Source organism: Opisthocomus hoazin, chromosome 8 (assembly GCF_030867145.1).
Source record: "Opisthocomus hoazin isolate bOpiHoa1 chromosome 8, bOpiHoa1.hap1, whole genome shotgun sequence".
NCBI lineage: Eukaryota > Metazoa > Chordata > Aves > Opisthocomiformes > Opisthocomidae > Opisthocomus > Opisthocomus hoazin.
This window is the reverse complement of record NC_134421.1, coordinates 45,466,998-45,486,140: the sequence shown is the minus strand read 5'-3', so window position 1 is coordinate 45,486,140 and position 19,143 is coordinate 45,466,998. Positions and strand designations below refer to the sequence as shown.

Here is a 19,143-nt window from a genome sequence, read left to right as displayed (position 1 = left end):
GAAAAAGCTAACCAGACTAATCTTTTTTCCCTCCCCCATTTGTGATTTCCCCATCTATCACACTGATTGTGAACAAAGAGCTTTCTCTCAAATAGGAAGTGACATAATTTCTCATTTAACCACGGATAAACAACACTATTTACTCCTACAACTATTTTATTCTGTTTTATTGAATTACCTACATGCATTAACTGTGTTCCGTTTTATTAGCACCTCTACACGAGTCCCCTTGATGACTGAGTGCATATTGAAAAAAAGTCCTTCCATAAATTAATAATTTCTTTTATCTTTACATGATCATGTTTGTTTATCAGTGTATTACCACTTCTTGTTGAGATCATTACTTTAAGTTGTTTCTACAGCTAGAAATTACAGATCTGTAACCAAGAAGCTACATCCTCATCAACTTAGAGCAAGTTTTTCCTGTGGTCTGTTTGTTTGGTTATTTTCTAAACTGAGTTTCAGCTGCAGTCAAATACTTGGGCAAAAATGTAAAATCTCCTAGGCCTTATCTGCACCTGGTGTCACTATGGCTGGGATGTAAAGACTACCTTGAAAAACCCCACAAAATAAAACCGTACTGCAGATACAGTTATTAATGTAGCTAAATAGCATTTGTGAAATACAATTGTTTTCATTGCTAGTGTGTGCTAGTCCTACTAACAATTATTTATTTTTATGTCCTTTCCAGGCTGTTCACTTTGAGAGGGATTTTTTTTTTTTAAATCAGAATCACATCTTAAAGTACACCCAGTATAATCAGTGAACTGGGCTAGCTAAATATATACATTAATACATATATACAACTTGTTTCAGTAAAACAAGAAAGGTCTGAACAGAATACAAAGTCTCTGCAGAAGTAATGGCACAGACCACAGCATAGACTATTTACTGCAGCCATCACCAACCTGTACTGGTTTAGGAACAGCACATCATCCAAGGCCAAGTACTATGTGACTTACTTGAATTATGACACCTCTTCCTCCTTTAAGTCATTTGTAGATGTATACAGAGTTTAACATATTTTCAACATGGATAATTTTACTTAAAATCTCGGATCAAAGCTTATGTATTTGGTCAGGAGCTGTGAAAGCATTTTATTACTGAGATAAAGCATACTTCTTCCCTGTCACCTCTCTTACCATAGAGATAGAACTGTTTTTACAAACTTACTTCAACTGTTTATTAAGCTAAAGCAAATGCTTCAGTAGAAGTACTATCATTGACTTTGATGCAGACAAAATGTATGTTTGTTAAGTGATGACATACTTAAACACTCTGTTGTAACACAGCTGAGAAGCTCTGGCCCTGAACCTAGACACAGCTTCTTTAAAGCATCTGAATGGTTTAACTGAAATAGAGAACAAAAGCAGTTACACATTTGCATATATGTGCCAAGATCTGCAGTGCTGAGTCACAGCTTAAGAGACATCTGGTGTCACTTACCTCCAGAAATGAAGCTCAAATCCTTCACACTTATCCTTGCATTTTAAGCAGGGGGCACCAAATCCTTGCTCGTGGCCCAAACCCATCTGTGTACAGAGCAAGATGACTACAGTCAGCCTCAAGCAACACGCTGCATGAACAATCTTACTGCTGCCTTTATAATCTACAATCCACAACTAAATCAAGAGATTAAGCATTTGACGAAACTCACATCAGGACAGTATTTTAAGGTCCACTCACCTTTCTGTTGTACCTATGTAAGTGACACTGTTCACACAAGCCTGTTCATAGGGTTGAGCTAGGAGGCAGAAAGCTAGGCTTAACCAAAACCAAGTATTTTTCCGGTGACTTGTCTCTCCAGCCCAGCTTGCTCTGCAAGCTTCACACAAGGGCAGAAGCAGATTCTTTGCAGCCCTTCCTTGGGTTGGTGGCTGTGAAACCACAGCAAGTGAGGCTATAAGACCTCAGGTCAAAAGACATTTAATGCAGCTGTCAGGACAAAGTGATTTGCAGTATATGATTTGGCAAAATACAGGCGATAAAGCAATAAACAGATCCCACATTTTATATGTACTAACCTGGGCATCTGATAGGAATAAAGAAAACATCTAAGTGATTAGTTTTATATTCCCAAGTATATTTGAGACTACTCTGGTAGTTGTTGAGAGCAGAACATACCATTCACAATTATGTTTCAGATGGACTAATACCAGCTTATTTCCCAAGCAGAAATAGAAACAGCACAGTTAGCCAAAGCAATGACCATAAATTATATGCAAAGAATTTCACTGTGAAAAGATTAAAAGGATAGATGACCAATTCATCATGCAGAGGAAATAGAAGAGAATATAAGAAACAGCACAGAATGAAGGCCAGGTATTCACACAATGAATCAAAACATCAGCAAATTCAACTGAATGACAGCCACGGGAAGTTCGAGGTGAAGAACAGCCACCAAGCACCACAACTTATGCATCAATCTAACACAGTAAATTTGAAGTGCCTCACTCCAGCTCTTAAAATCAGATGGATGAAGGAAGGACTGTGTAACTGTGGCCACAGTTGGCTGTGCAGGCTCATGCCCAACATGCAGCGGAGAACCCATCCCCACGCTCCCACCCACCCCTCCGTGGAGGACCCCTCCCAGTTCACTGTGGATAAACACAGTGGGAGGGATGGTCATCGTGAAGGAGACAGCTCACCTCCAGTCTGGCTTTTACCATGAATGGAAAGTGAGCTAGAGCTGACAAGTTCCGGTACTAATCTTAGTTCTGGCAACAATAACACAATGCCAGGGTTAATCAGATGTGGTGATACAGTTCTATTATTAATAAGCTTGCAATCTACTCCGAGAAGTCACACTGCTATTGTACATAGAAGGATATAAACAGCTCAACTTGCAACATGTTCCTGTGCAAAATTAATGAACAGATTATGCATAAACCCCTTGCTCAGCACAGAACACATGATAAAATGCAGGGAAGACCATGTTTTCAGTTATTTTGTAATTTGAAGGATCACTGTCTCCACAGTCAGACATCCCTGAGGAAATTACAAAAGCTTTCTTGTAGATTACGGTCTATTCAGGGAGAAGAGATACTTTGGCAGCTGTTCAGCTACTGCTTGCGACTGCAGGAATAGACAGAGGGACATGAAATTCTTTCTTCCTTTCTTCTGGGGAAGACGAAATACAAGCCTGCTGTAACTGTGGTGACATCTTTATCAGCCTAAGGGCTCAAGAAGTTCACATGCTACATGCACTATCCTGAAGCCAGACCAGCAGACATCCAAACTAAACATAACTAAAGATTAAGTTCTCTTTTATCAACTACATTTTTGTCTGTGTTGGATATATAAAGCTAAGGGGCCAATAAAAGTTCATTCCCGCTGAAGAGGGGTGTTCACAGGGGTATTCTCATTTGGAATCCAGAGCCCCACCATATGTGCATTGTACCTTGTGCACACACACCGTACAGCAGACAGCTGCGCGCTCTTGCCAAGGCACACACGAAAAGATGTTGGCCAGAATGTTCTCTAAAGAGAAAGAGGAAGCTCAAGTAACAAAACTGCTGTTTTTTTCAGGACAGGATGGGTTTTGTTTGGGGTTGGTTGTTTGGTTTTAAAAACCAACCTCCCTGAAAAGCTGTTAAACTTAAAATGTGTTTGCACTGCCCTAAAGAAAAAAAAAAAACAACCAAAAAAAAGCCAGAAACCAAGGCAACATTAACCCATCCTCTCTAGCTGCTACTTCAGCTACAGACTGGCACTACCTCTTTATGCTTGGGCTCTCCCCTCCTTTAAAAAGGATGGGAAGGTAGAAAAAGGGGAATAATAATTTTATTAGTGTTGTAATTAGAAGGCTTAGAAACATAGGATCATTTGTGTGTAAAGCTCTGTTGTATGGTAGACAGCGAAATAGCCTCAACATTTCAATTCTCAAAGCAACAGAATCTGAAAGGCAAGTAAGAAAACGAAAACTTTTTTTTTTTTACAGTTTTTTAATGTATTGTTTCCAAGCCTTCTAACATTTAAGGGTTTTTAAAGCTAAAAATACCTCTCCAGAAACAAATTAAGGAGAGGAAATATGAATCATTTAGACAGCACATCCAAAACATACTCCCTCTCCAGACTAAATGGACAACAACCAGCCAGCCTACTTGCATCTTCACAACCAGCAGTCTCAAGGCAGATTTCTTCAGAAATACAGGATTCCACATACCCCCCCCACTAATAAAGAGCACATCAAGTAAATGCTTATGCAGCTTGAGACAAGTAAACTGAATCAGCAAATGAGATCGACTTGTTTTGAAACATATTTCTCAGTTTGCTACAGGACAGAAAGAAGGGGATGGCCTTTCTATATGCAATATCTGCTCACCTTACGCAGAAGGTTTAGCTCAAAACTAAGGGGCACATTAAGAACCAAATCAGACACAATTCCAGATGCATGCACAGCCTCTGCCTTTGTTCTGACAGAGAAACTATGTGGCAGCTTGCCAAAAATAAAGATATAAAATAACAATAGCACAGAGTGCTTTTGGGTTTGACTATCGAAAATTCAGTGTACGTTAACATTCCTCCACAGTGCTGTAAAATGACCTGCTTCAGTGGCCAGGAAGCAGCAGCCTCAGAAGTAACTGCTTCCTCTTCAGCAGCTGATTCTGCTGTAATGCTCCTGCTGGAGCAGCCAGAGTTACAGAGCGGGCACCAGAGTGGGAATGCACGCCTGAGAAGAGGGGAGAACCCATTTTCCCCATAAATGGAGTTCTGGTAGAAATCGCACAGATAGGTCAGCTGAAATACAGCCAGAAGAAGGTTCCTGCCTGTCTACTGCCATTAATTTTCATTTTACAGCAAAAGCCATCCAAAACCATCTGGTATTACTAACATACCCAATACAGATTGAAACAGTCTCAAGAATGGAAAATGATATAAATATGCTCAAGATCATACACTGCATGCTGCTTTCAAGATTAATAGTTCTCAAGGGCAAAGAACTTTAAACGGTTACAGCTAAGTGAGAATTAGTGAAAAACTGCCCCATTTCAGTTCAGACTGGAATCCAGTGCAGTAAGTTGGCTGTCCTTACATTAAGCAGCTTACTGTCACCTTAAAAACCCCACTGGTCCTATTCAAGTGTCTAACAGTTTGTTCTATAGATGTGTCTAATAGATGTATAAGAGAAACACAGCAGTTGCTATGCAATAAACTGGCTTATCAGAAAAGTTTGTTAAGTTTATTGAATATGATCAAGAATGAAAGTCCAACAAATTCTGTTTCTCCCTCCTATTAATTTAAACCTGGCAGCAAATGTTGGTCTGGCTTTGTGGCAATTTTAGAATACTAATTTCAGAATTTGTATTTCCTGTAAATATATCAAATTTCACAGAACATCAGACAACAAAACATCCCCCCACATGGGAGTCTGAGCAAAATCAATCACGAATGCAAACAGATTATACATGTAGAGGTAGATAGCTGGTTTAGTCTGCAGGTCGATACAAATGCAGTTATATTTTGTCAGCTATGGTTTCTCTTATGTAGTAAAATACAGGTAAGTTTACCAAGTTTGATCCTACGCGGAATGAATAGTGCCACAGCTCACAGCACTGGTGGAAAAAAATGTTGTGATGAATGAAGGATTAGCTGTTCAATAGTTAAAGTAGTGTAATGTCACAGAACTCAAGATTATTGTTGACAGTTACAGGAAAACCAAAGATAAGCCTTAAGAAATCTTAGATGAATTAAAACATAAGACAGTAGTAATTTTTAAAGCTTGCTTATACTTGCTTTTAACTGGCATAGATTATTCAAATTTGAAAGGGCTCTCTGGAGGTCACCCAACTACCCTCAAAGAGCAGGTGCAACAAAATCAGATTTGCCCCAGGGCCTTGTCCAGACACAGGTTCAACAGCCTATCACAACACTGGACCACAAAGAGGAAAAAATCTATGCGTTTAATCAGAATTTCTCATGTTGCAGCTTCTGCCCACTGTCTCTCATACTATCATCATAGAGCAATTAGAGTCTGATTCTGTCATTTCTGTTCCCTCCCACTGAACAGCTGGGCACAAAAGATACAAAGAGTATGCTGTCACTGGAAGTCTTTAATCATTTTAATACTTGCCATTTAATACTCACATAGCACAAATACAGCCCTCAAATAAAGCTAGCTACTCTGACCTTCCTGCCTGTTTACAAAGAAGCCCCTGGGGTAGAACAGTAAGAAGCAGGTTAAAGAAGAACACATAAAATGCAGAAGCTCCACTTGGCATTTTCAGGTCTCCCTCCCATAAGATTTCTTCTATCTGTCCCACCAAAAGACCAGAGCTTACTTGGGTCTTGGCTCCTCCTCCTTTCTCCCCACCCTGAGGGGACTTCCATGTCACCACACAGGTGAGCTGTACTAATATTTCACCTTGCCACAGACAGTAAGAGACAATACCAGTACTTAGTCTCTGCAGAAGATCAGAAGTCCTTCTGCCGTTTGAGACTTTTCCATGATTTGAAAGGTTGTGGCTACACGGCGAGAAAGCCATCATTAGTGGGCTGCGATAATTAACAGTGAGCCCCAGAACAGACTTACATCCTCTTCACTGTCCTTTTTGCCAGTCTTTCTCCTGTGTCTTTGAGTGCTCCAAGGGCAGAATTGAAGACATCCATGCTAAAGCTACTCTTGGATTTAGCATAAAATGCCAGGCATCTTCTGGTTTGAAGATTACTTAACTGTTGATCCATTTAGATGTTTCAGGGGCCACATCAAGTGATATTGTTTCCCATTTCCAACGCAGGCTTGAGAAAAACACCTGTATACCACAACAGACCTAATTTCTAGCATATCCTAATGTACCTTAGGAACTTTGAAAGAACTCAAGGTAAAGCCAAGTATAAAAAAAAAAAGACTCCGTGAGAACAAGACACATTAGAAATCTCACATGCTGTGCATGCTTTATTGCCGAGACCCGATATTCTATCACTACTTTCTGTACCAGCAGAAGTCTCCTCTAGTAGGGAAACACAACAAAGTGAAAAATAAAATAGGTTACAGCATTTAAACTTTAAAAACAGAAGAGCTATGTTATTTCTTATGATTCCAGATTGGAGAAAAAAAAACCACAAAAGACATGATTATATCCAGACAATGCTCTTACACGACTTCTACAGACACTGTACAAGAGAGAAAAAAAGTTTCATCTGCAGTGAAGAGCAGTATCCTATTGGCCACTCTATATTTGTTATTATTTACATGTGTCTATTGAAATTGATGGCAAGTCTTTCCCAGCTTTTTTTAAATATGTATTTAGATTTAGGGAAAAGTTGACTGAGATTAAGATGTAGAAGCTTGGGTATGGAAGTCCATTTGCACAGAAAGGAGGATGCCAAGAAGTGGTTGCATCCACGAAAAATATTTGAAAGATGATCTAGGAAGGATGGGCAGAATAGTAAGTCAAGGAGCTGTAGCAGCCTATGATAGTACACAAGTACTAAGAATTTCCTTTATTGTGATGTCTTCAATTCAATATCAAACAGCTCAGAACATAAATATTTAACATACCACTACACAGTCCACTGTCGAAAAGCTAACAGCTATTAAAGTTATCTCAGCTGGACAGAAAACAAGTGGTGTTTATTTACAGAGTCCAGTATTACACTAGCTAAGTTTAAATGTAGTTGACACGCACTAGAAGACTGCCTATAAACCTCCAGTACAGCACTATCCATCACCCAATGCTGCAGAAGGATTTTCGCAATACTTGTGTATTTTGTTTTGACATCAGCACTCTTGTCCAGTTGCATCTTCTAATACTAGGTTTTCAGAAGCAGGCATGGAAACCTACATATTCACTTCTTAGGATCTTTATTGATGCAGGAAAGCGCATGCTTTTTTTTCCAGCCAGCGCTTTTAGAAGCTGCAGCTAGACAACCTCAGACTGAAAACCAAGTACAAAGGAAGGGTTAGGCAGACTTTAAAAAACAAAAAGACCAGAAACACATGTACAGCAGCACCAGAGTACAGTTATGTCTGATGTAATCTGAAATTGTCATGACAGAAGCCTGCTTACTGCCTCGACCCTATTCATTTGGCCAAGCCTAAGACCCTAGATAACAGGCATGACAAGTTCTTATCTTCACAGCCCTACTCTTCCTGCAGGTCTCCAGCACCTAGAACCGCCTCATGTTAGTGGAAAGGATATATTAGGCTTTTTTACACATACACCCCCAAACATGCACATCTCCTTAAAATAGATTGTAACAATATCTATAGCTAACAATATCTATAGCTAACAATATCTATAGCTAACAATATCTATAGCTAACAATATCTATAGCTAACAATATCTATAGCTAACAATATCTATAGCTAACAATATCTATAGCTAACAATATCTATAATATATATATTGTTAGTTAACTACAGCACAATATATACAGTTGCATCCTCCCCATTACATCTGTAAACTCCATATTTGCAATAAGCGTTCCTTATACTTCCTCGAGGTAGAAGAAATGTGTTTTTAAGTAACTTTAACCAATAAAATTTTGTTCACAATTGGTAGTCACCATTATTATTACCAATAAAATTTTGTTCACAATTGGTAGTCACCATTATTATTATTATTTTACCTACAGGAAAAAAAACCATCTCTTTTCCAGGAACGCTTGCAGAAACAGATCTTTGTGCTTTTAATGACAGAATACTTCCAAGTTAGTGAGATGGAAAACTAATTGTTTCATACCTGGCTTATAATTATCCACATCAATGAGAGCTTCACCTGATCTTAGAAGTCATGCAGCCCTGCATCCAAGGAGTTTCTTGGCTTGCTATTCAGGCATTTCATGATATTTTATGGTCAAACACCTGGGGAGTACTTTCGCCAGAAAAATCAGTCTGAAAAGTTTAATTTAGCCTTGCTGTCTTTGCCAAGCTGATATCCAGGAATGATGGGCAAAAAGTAACTAGGGATGTACCTTCAGACACGTGTTCCAGAAAATAATTCACATCAATACTTTGAGGGGAAAAATCCCACCATAACATCTGCAGGAAGCAGTTACTCAGTTTCCTTGTTACCAAAACTGAAGTGGTTCTTCCCACATCTGCACACCTGGTTTCATATTTCTCCTTGCAGACAGAACTCACCCATGAATAAATTTGCATTTCCTTGATCTTACTGTGCATAACAAATAGCAAAAAAGCTCTACTGTTGTGGGTTTCCATGGCAGTAACACCAAAACAGTGACATCAACAGGAAGCGTAGCCCAGCAGATATTACTAAATCATGCTTTGCAAAACATGAAAAAGTTGACTTTGCTTGCATACGTACTTTATTCACTGTTACATTTACCAAAGCGCATTACAGTTGTTGACTTAACGATGTCTAAGCACTGTTTGGTTTTCCACCGCAACAGAACAAACTGAGTCTCACACCCATAGTAAAACCACACAGGCGTTCCACATTCGAGAAGTCGCACCTTTTCCCCCCAAACTCCCCTGGCCCTTCTCCATCACAAAGTTCCTTTTATAAAGCAAGTAGTATACTGTGAAAGCTTCCCTGCCAGATTCTTACTTTCTCTAGTGAAGCATGAGACCACACTGCCAACAGGACTGTGACCCACTGATTCATTTTACAAAGTTCACAGAGGTGACAGACAGGGCAGAAATCCAGACTAGGAGAACTTTGTTCTAACAGAGTCTTCAACAAAAAGCATTAAATCTTCATTTTCCCTATACCCTGAAAGCAAAGTTTAAGAACACAGTGTGTACTGTATTTGGGAAAATCAGTAGTCTGTGTGTTGCAAAAGTACTTTTCAAGCTGGAGCTACTGTTTTTAGGCTTCACCTCTGTTGTGTGGTCTCTTTTTATATACAGAGCTATCTTCATGATCCTCAAATGCAACAGCAAGTCAAATTCCTCCTAAGAAAAAGGACATAGCTGCAGTCAGCCTTAAACTCCCCATCCCCTTTTTAAAGGGAGATTATAACAGACAGCAAGGAATCAGACTTAGTATTTACATAGTAGCTAAAAAGACTGCCTTGCAGCTATGTTTTCCCACACTGTTCCACTGCCAGATATATGCCAGAGTTATTTTATGTCTCTAAGAAGCATGACGACTGGACTACAAAAAAGTTACACATTATTCCACATATATGCACACATTCTGCTTATATTCTCAGTGCTGAAAATTCATTCTGAAACTTGCATTTCTTGCAGACTGTAGCTGTCCAGAACCCAGGATCCAGCTTTCTTCTGCTCAGGGTTCTTGGAACTTCCTACCCAACAGGGGCAGGGTCAGCCACTTATTAGTCCCTAATGCCTACCTTCATTTGCCAGGCAGTAAATAGGTACAAGTCACTACAAAATAAAAAGTTAACGTAAGGTAACAAGCAGGTTTTGTCAGAGGACTCAAGTTCTTTCGGCTCAGGGTGCAGGTCATAATCACGTATCGTGGTTCTCACCCTGTCGTTAAGTAACCCATCACTGCTGATAGACTAAAAATGTGATAGGGACGTCTCCACGTCAAGATAAGTTTCTCTTAAAGGTCAGGTCTTTTACTAGTTTTGATAAACTTGACTGGAAACTTCCCAGAATGTTCTTCCACTTTTCAAGAAAGGGGGAAGTTGGCAAAAAAGAGAGATGTAAAAGATAAGGAAAGAAACAGGTTGAGAGCAGGAATTAAATGACGGAGACTGAAGACATGCAGCTATTGTAGAGTTGATGTGAACTGTTAGTCATTCATTCCAGTGTACAAAATCTGAGGAATTTTTGATTAAGTAAATATCAATAGTCAAAAACAGAAGAAAAGGATTTCGTACCAAACACAGTGGTACACAGCAAAGCTTCCTAGTTCTCCCTGTATGGACTTGCCACAGATCCTTGTCTGTTCTCTTGGGAAATTGGCTTCACACAAGTTATAAAGAGAAAGAAGGTGATGAGGAGAAGTGAGCAAGGGAGGGGAGACAGCGGAAGAATAGAAGTAGTTTTTTTGAACACAGGTATAATAAAGACAGAGAAAATGTGAAGTTCTTCACATCATAAACATCCCTTAGTGGTATTAATACTACAGCTGAACAGAATAGAAAATACAAATCAGTTTTGCTGGTTTCTTTTGTGGCACCAGCTTCCGTATCTGTCCGAGCAGGTTCAGAAAAATTTTCAGGAATCTTAGAAGTTGACGGAGAAGAGTAAGACATGAGCAAAGAAAAATATGACAAAAATAGTCAAACTTGCAACACACACACAGCTACCCAATAACTACAGTGCAATTCAAGGCAGATGTTTAGCAACTGCAAGTTCACTCAAAGCAAGACTCCACTATCAGTAGAATTTTATCAGTATTTCATACACATAATTATTTTCTCTTTAGATGGAGAAATTCTGAACAGGAATGCTCTATCTTCCACAAATACGCATCTCTTCCCCTCCCAGAGTTCAAAAAAACCTTTCAGTTGAATGAGCTCCGTGATGCCGTCAAATTTAAGTTTTAAAACATGCTTAGAAAATATAAGTAAGTCTACTCAAGCAGCTTGTTTTCATTACATACAAGCAGTCACACAAAGGAGACAAACCCTGTGTACACAACTAGTTTCTGAAGACAGTGACAGTACTTAGCTGCACCCATTTACACACCGACAGCCTAATGCTGACTGGAGGATGACTTATGTAGTTTCTCCAAACCAAGACCCTCATCCAGGTGACATCATCACAAGGTGACATCACTTGGAGAAAGCTGGAACTCAAGACTAACCTGCATTAACAGGATTCAGCCTTGACTGAACAGGCAGCCTTCCATGCTGCACAACTACTTCCACATCTGGGTCAGTTTCTAGCCTGCAAGCTGGAAAAGCATATAGGTATACAAAAGTGCACATGTGTACTTTAAAACAAGTTACTACCCTTAAATATAACAGTTCAGGAATACCAATGACACATGTCCATACAACATGCATTTCAAAAGACTAGTTTTGATGTATCAGTGAGGATTATGTACAGATTTAACCCATGTTCACATACAAAGCTCCTTCTGCCTTTATCAAATAGTCTCCTAACAGATACTATAAAGAAGTTCTTATTAGCAGATGTCATTGCTTAAGTGCCGTGTTTAGTTTGCAAAAGGACTAGATGCACAGATTCAGAGGTGTGTCCCACACAAAATCAGTTTCACATAGGAAGCTTTAAAGACATTTAACACATTTGTATTACTTATCACTTTCTGTTATCGATCCTTCACTGCTTGCCAGTTTGACTCCAAACTAACTAGCCATATGCCTTTAAAAATTGAAAAAAAAAAAAAAATCCAAAACCAGAAAAACTCCAACAAACCCCCTTAAATTTCTGTCTCAGGCGGGCAGCCCCTACAAACGCTGACAGCACATCTGCAAAGGGCTGGTCACATCTTAGGTCCGACATCAACCTTCAGGATATCCGCGAAGGGCGTTCGGGCTGCACGCAACTATGAGGTTTCATTTTTTTCGGGGGGGAGGATGTGGAGAACACCTATTTACCTGAAAGACTGCAATGCTGGCGTGACAGGACAGGGGCACCCACTCGACTACCTAGGGAACAAACTGCAGCGTCCGAACCCGCGTCGGGCGCAGCGGAGTAGCTTTTCGCCCCGCCCGCGGGCCAGGCCGCGGAGACAGCAGGAGGGCACCCCGCGGGCAGCTCCCTCTGCCCCTCACCTGACCTCCCGCACCCTCTGAGAGGGGGCGACGGAGCCCGAGCGGGAGAAGCGGGGTGCCGGGAGGGCTTCACCGACCCCAGGGCTCGGAGACCCTGCCGCGGGGGGCGGCGAGGCGGGGCCGCCACTCCCGCGGGAGGGGCGCCGGCCGGCAGGGCAAGTAACTCGGCGGGCAGCCCCCACCTTACCTTTTTCACTCTAGTCTCCAGCTCCATGCTGCCGCCGGGCCGAGCCGAGCCGAGCCGGGCCGGGCCGGGCCGGGCCGGGCCTGGCCGGGCTCCGAAGCGGGGTGTGAGGCTGCTCCCGACCGGCTGCGGAGGCGATGCAGCACGGGCCGCCCCTCACGGCCACCCCGCTCAAACTTCCGCTGCCCTGGGGCAGTGGCTGCAGCCGAACAAAGGCAGGGCGGCAGCCAATCCCCGCCCGGCCGCGCGCCGGCCCGCCAGCCAATCGCCCGCCGCCGCCCCGCCGCGCCCCGCCCGGCCGCGCCCTGCCCGGCGCGGCGGCGGCGGCGGCGGGGAGCCGGGGCGGGGTGGGGCCGGGGGCCACGGCCGGCGGGGCGGTGGGGTCGTGGGGAGGGCGTGGGTTGGCGCAGCGCTTTGCTCTCGGGCACAGGCGCCCTGGAAACGCGGTGCCAGATCGTGGGGCCCCGGCGGTTCGCTGACACGGCCGGGGTCGGCCCCTTCTCAGCCCCGCTTGGCCGGGAGGAGTGCGGCGGGTGCGCCCGGGTGGGTTTGCGTCCACCCGCCCCCACGCGGGAGGGTCTCACGCTCTTTGCAGCAGCGGTTTTTGTCTGTCCAGCGAACCCGACAAAAATCTTTCCTCCTGTTGGCACTGGATGAATATTGCGGAAAAGGTTTAGAGGTCGATCCCAGTCTTCAGACTCATACACGAATGGAAAGTCACTGATAACATTATATATATTTAATGTATGACATATATAAAATATAAAACGACAGAATAATCAAGCACTTGCAAGTTTGAATACTTCCACAAGTATTTTCTCCTTTCATATTGCTTTTGATCTTTGGAAAAAGTAGCAAACATTCGCTCAGACTCTACAGCTGACCTAGGCAGTGGTCATGAGTAATTTGGTAGATTAGTTTGTCTTTCATCTGCAGCATCTGTCTTTCCTCTCCACACATACCAGCTTTTCTCAAGTAAGTCTTCGGTCATTTTGTTTCTTCCTTCCCCAGAGCCCAAATAAACCTCTCTTTCACGGTTTAATTTTTCGCCTGCCATCACTCCTTGAAAGATGTTTGCAACCAAGTGAAGGGGAGACCAGTTCTGTTTGTTGTCTGTTGAGAGGTGAAAGCAACGTTCTGCTTGACTTTGCTGCTGGAACAGGCATCGTGGTGCATGGCGTGGGCCCGCCGCTCCTACCAACGAGTCTGTGCAGCAGACCTCGGCCCAGGAGTTTCACACAAATCTGAGAGAGGATGGCCTCGAGCCGTAACATTAGAAAACAGAGAGGACATAGACCATTAGGCAATGCTCTGTGCTCGGTGGGTGTCAGTTCCGAAGGGAGGTGAAAAATAAGGGCTGTTGCATGAATTTTGTTTGTTTAGTTCGGAAATTTTGTTTTTTATTTCTTGTTCTTGTTCTGTTTTGTTTGGTTTAGTGGTTCCTTCCTGCTGGTTTTGGGGGTGAAAGAGAAGGGGAAGTTCGAGTGCCTGAAATGTTGGTGTGCCTGGGACCAATGGAGTTTGAATACCATCCATGCTCGTAACTTCCTCGGACTAAGATCAAAGGACTAAGCAGGTGATTATTCCTGTTCAGTGAATGCGCTGTCGAATGATATATGTAATAACGAGAAATACCAGCAATTACAAAGACCTGCTAGGTACCTCTGTGCTAAGCAGACATATTAAATTATAGTAGTCGTCATTATATGCTTTTCATATGGGAATGGATGTAGAAGTGTATTTTCAATTTAGTAAGCTAAAAAAGTGAAACAAAATCTTGTGTGGTTTAGTTGTATTGTGCTTATTCTTATCTCCTTGAAAATAGTAGCATAATCATAGTTTTGAACATGACATTTTTCTTCTCCCCCCCGCCCCGCCAAACTGTGACACTGCTAGGTTAATAATAATTTCTTTTGCTTATATTTTTCTTGAACCTCTTGAGTTGCAGATGCTCTGGTTTTCGTTTGTGCATCTTTCAATTGTGTAATTTAGTGCTGAAATACAGCAAACTTTAACAGCCTTCCTATCTATGAATTTGTATATGAAGCCTACAAATTCATATATGTAATGGAAAATGCAGATGGTAATACAAGACTTCTATTTTGCAAACCAGCAGACTGCTGTTGGAACACACTTCCTCTGAGACCTGGATCAATAAAGAATGCATTTTAAGATTCTAACTCTTTTCTGTGCTTTCTATGACGTTCGTTAGTCTGGCAGAAATAACTTCCTGCTCTGTGAATGTGATCCTGTATAGCTCTTCCCCTGAAGGATTCTGAAGTTGCTAGGCGCACGGCATTGAAATGTGCCAGGGCACAGAGCTGGGCTTTCTCATAACAGTCTAGGAAATATTGAATGCCTGTTTTAAATATTAATATTTTTTGAAGAAAGAGCAAGATGCATCCCGGCATTAACTTTCCCACCGTAATATTTGTGGAGACAACAGGCAGAAGATGGGGAAAAGCTAATACTTCTACCATACACACTTCTGGCAACATGGACAACAGCGAGTGGACAATCTGTCAGATTGTCTTCCTGGTTTTACAATTTACTTAGCGCTCAGGTATCATAATGATGAATGCACTTGGAGTAACTATGTATCTCCAATCATTAGACAGGTAGATTAGATAGATGATTTATAAGTCCATCCTCAAATGACAGATAGTATCATAATGACTTTGCAATGCTGAAATTTTTTTTTCTAGTAAAGCTGTTATTTAATAACAGTTCTTTTGCTTAAACTTTAAAGCAAATACTTCAGACTAGCTTCCAGCTAAATTCTTCTAGTTGCACTGTTTAATCAGTACTTCATATGTTATAACTAACAACACTGTGTGCTTTTAAGATTTTTTTTGTAAGTATAATCTTAAATGTAATATAAATATAGGAGTCTGTCTTACCTCAAAGTGGCTTAATATGCTAATTTAGTTTTCAAAAAACATTTCAGTTTGAGAAAGGAATAACATTTTCCATTATATATCTATTTGAATAAAACAAGGGAATGTTACGTGGAATGTCTTGGGGTAGGTCCAATAAAAAACCCAGAAAGGAACCTGAGTGCCTATATCCAAAGTTGCAGACCTTACTGTCTCCTGGTTATCTGCTTCCCAGCTAAGCACATACTTAGTTCTTCATTGTATGTTAATTGTTTTACTTCTTGCTTACTTAGGTTTGAGATTGTCTGAACGTTAGTATTGATAAAATAATTTGATACCTGTCTCATGCTCGGTCTGATCATGATCTAGAGACTAAACTTGTATTTAACTATTCAGAGAGGCTTAATGTGATAGGAAGTTTCAGACCATGCATGAAATAAAGAAAGGTTTCATATCCTTACCAAATTTATTACCGGCTATTGCTTGTTTAAAAGAAAGTAGTGAGAAGAGGCTCTGCCCCACTTTTTCTGTAATGCCCTAATAAATAGTGGACTTGCCCCAAGTTGGAATATGAAGTTGTAAGCTTTCCCCAGCCTGATGCAGATTCAAGTTGCAGCTTCTATCTGTTAGGACTGTGGCCTAGCTACTAGACTTTGGCTACATAGTTAGATCAGATTATCTACGCTTTGAAGTGCCAATGTACAGAAGAGCAAAAGAGATCCACTGAAGTAATGAAAGAGTAGTATGTCTCAGTGGGTATGCAGTCCAAAGACCTACATTAACCAGGTGTTGAGTAAACCTGCAGTTCCACAAGCGAGGAGGAATTGTTATCCAAACAACCCTTAACACAGGCTACAGTTGTGCTCACTCTTGTTCTCCCTGTCTGTCCCTGTGAGTCTTCTGTTCTTCAAACAGTGGCAAAGCAAAATGGTGGAGGAACGTCCTGTGGCTTCATTGTTATGGTACGTGCTGGGAAATAAAAACTTCCTTCAATCAGAAGAGGGACTTGCACCTGTATGTTGCACCTTGTGGACAGTATTAGAGGCAGAAAGAGAGGCAGGGCAGGGAGTAGACGATAAAAGAAAAACCTCTTCTGAAAGGAAAGAATGAGCTGTGCTTTGTTGTTTGAAAGAACTGGGATAGGAGGAGGCTATGTTTCCCAACAGGCAGAGATGTTTTCTATCAAGTGTGGGTGATTCAGATAAGCTGGGAGGCAGCTGCTTGCTGACTGTAGTTCCTTTCTCGCTCAGTGCGCTTTATGGCTTGGAATCTGTTCTGGATTGGATGGAACTGCTCCGTGAACTCTATGTACTTTAGGTGCCCTAGCATAGAAACCAAGCACTATGGTGTGTGACTTTTAGGCTTTTAAGTCCTTTGTTGGGTATAACTCAGAAATTATGTAGTGGAGAATGGAGCTGGTTTTTTAATCCATCTCTGCTCTTTAGTCCCAGTCACAAAATCAGCAGCTACAAATGTGCCAACCTGGAGAAGGTTCCTGCATTATTAAATCTCTAATTGAAGTAAATTTACTTAGACCAAAAAAACCCAACACTTACTCAAAATGTGTCATAAATTATATTATAAATAAATTATAAATATGGTAACATAAAAATACTAAAGCCAGAGATACACTTCTTTTTCTTTGAAAAGTTTATTGTACAATAAGTTTCCATAAATATTTCATTCATGGATGAATAAGGAGCTCCTGGCAAAACTCAAATGTAAAAAGTTTGTGTACAGAAGGTGGAAGCAGGGACAGGTAACATGGGAGGAATAGGGAGGCACTGTTCGAGTGTGCAAAGACATGTTTATGAAAGCCAAAGCCCACCTGGAGCCAAACATGACAAGTAATGTCAAAAGCAACAAGAAGGCGTCCCGTAGTACACAAGTAGCAAAAGGAAGAGTAGGGGAGATGTGGACCTACTGCTGAGTGGGGCGGGGGCCCTGGTGACACAGGATGTGCAGAATGCTAACATGCTGAAAGCTATCTTCATCTCAGCCTTTACTAATGAGACTGGCTTTCAGAAATCCCAGACACCAGGGGGAAAGACTGGAGCAAGGAAGACATACCTTTGGTGGAAGAGGATCAGGTCAGGGCATACACAAGCAAACTGGACATGTGTAAGTCTATGGGCCCTGATGGGAGGTACGCATGACTGCCAAGGAAGATGAATGATGCCGCTGTGAGGCTAATGGATAATTTTTGATCGATCACGGCGACTGGCAGAAGTGCCTGAAGGCTGGAGGAAAGCAAATGTAACTCCTATCTTCAGAAAAAGTGAGGAGGAGGACCAAGGGAATTACAGGCCAGTCAGCCTCACCTTGATCCCTGTGAAGATGATGGAGCAGGTAATCCTAGAAACCATTTCCAGGCACATAAAGGACAAAAAGATAGTCAGCATGGATTCACCAAGGGGAAGTCACGCTTGAACAACCTGATAACTGTTTATGATGATATGACTGGCTTGGTAGATGAGAGCAGCATCTGCATTAATGGATGATGGGGCAGAGTGTATCTGTCCACAGCAAGCTTGTTGATGACACAGAACTGGTAGATGTGACTGGTACACCAGAGGGTCATGCTGCCATCTGAAGGGATCTTGACAGGCTGGAGAAATGGGCTGACAGGAACCTCATGAAGTTCAACAAGGGGAGTTGCAAAGGAGGAAAAACCCCATGCATCAGTACATGCTGGGGGCTGACCAGCTGAAAAGCAGCTTTGCAGAAAAGGACCTGGCGGTCTTGGTGGACGCCAAGTTGACCATGAGCTAGCAATGTGCTCTTGCAGCAATGCAGGCAAATGGTATCCTGAGCTGCATTAGGAGGAGTGTTGCCAGCAGGTCAGGCCCTTTACACAGCACTGGTAAGGCCATACCTGGAATGTTGTGTCCAGTTCTGGGCTCCCTGGTACAAGTGAGACACAGGCATACTGGAGAAAGCCCAGTGAAGGCCAGCATGTATGATTAAGGAACTGGAGCATCTGTTATATGAGGAAAGGCTTAAAGAGCTGAGACTGTTTAGCCTGGAGAAGGCTCAGGGGGGATCTCATCAATGTTTGTAAATATCTGAAGAAAGGGCGCAGAGAGGCTGGAGCCAGGCTCTTTTCAGTGGTGCCCAGTGACAGGACCAGAGGCAATGGGCACAGACTGAAGCACAGGAGGCTCCGTCTGAATGTTAGGAAACACTTTCTTACTGTGAGGGTGACCAAGCAATTGGCATAGGCTGTCCAGGGAGTTTGTGGAGTCTCCCTCCTTGGAGATACTCAGAAGCTGTCTGGACATGGTCCTGTGCAACGTGCTGTAGGTGGGCTTGCTTGAGCAGAGGGAGGTTGAACCAGGTGACCTCCAGAGTTCCCTGCCAGTCTCAACCATTCTGTGATACTGTGATTTGATTTTTGACAGTACTGAGAGATGCTGTCTCACCCAAAGACGTCAAAAAAGAGCAAAAGACAAATATGAC

At 42.1% G+C, this 19,143-nt stretch overlaps 1 protein-coding gene across 2 annotated transcripts in view; it reads right to left on the bottom strand.

Annotated features, from left to right (window-relative positions):
- Positions 1–12,984, bottom strand: part of TES (testin LIM domain protein) — a 30,239-nt gene extending 17,255 nt beyond the window's left edge. The window contains exons 1-2 of one of the 2 annotated variants that reach the window (XM_075428957.1): positions 12,812–12,984; positions 1,447–1,532 (exon numbers count right to left, since the gene is read on the bottom strand). In XM_075428957.1, coding sequence (XP_075285072.1) covers positions 1,447–1,532; positions 12,812–12,838 — 113 coding nt within the window. In that variant the 5' untranslated portion in view covers positions 12,839–12,984. Of the gene's footprint in view, positions 1–1,446; positions 1,533–11,690; positions 11,760–12,811 lie in introns of those variants that run through there. The other variant, XM_075428958.1, reaches the window with a different exon arrangement.
- Positions 12,985–19,143: the final 6,159 nt, after the last annotated feature.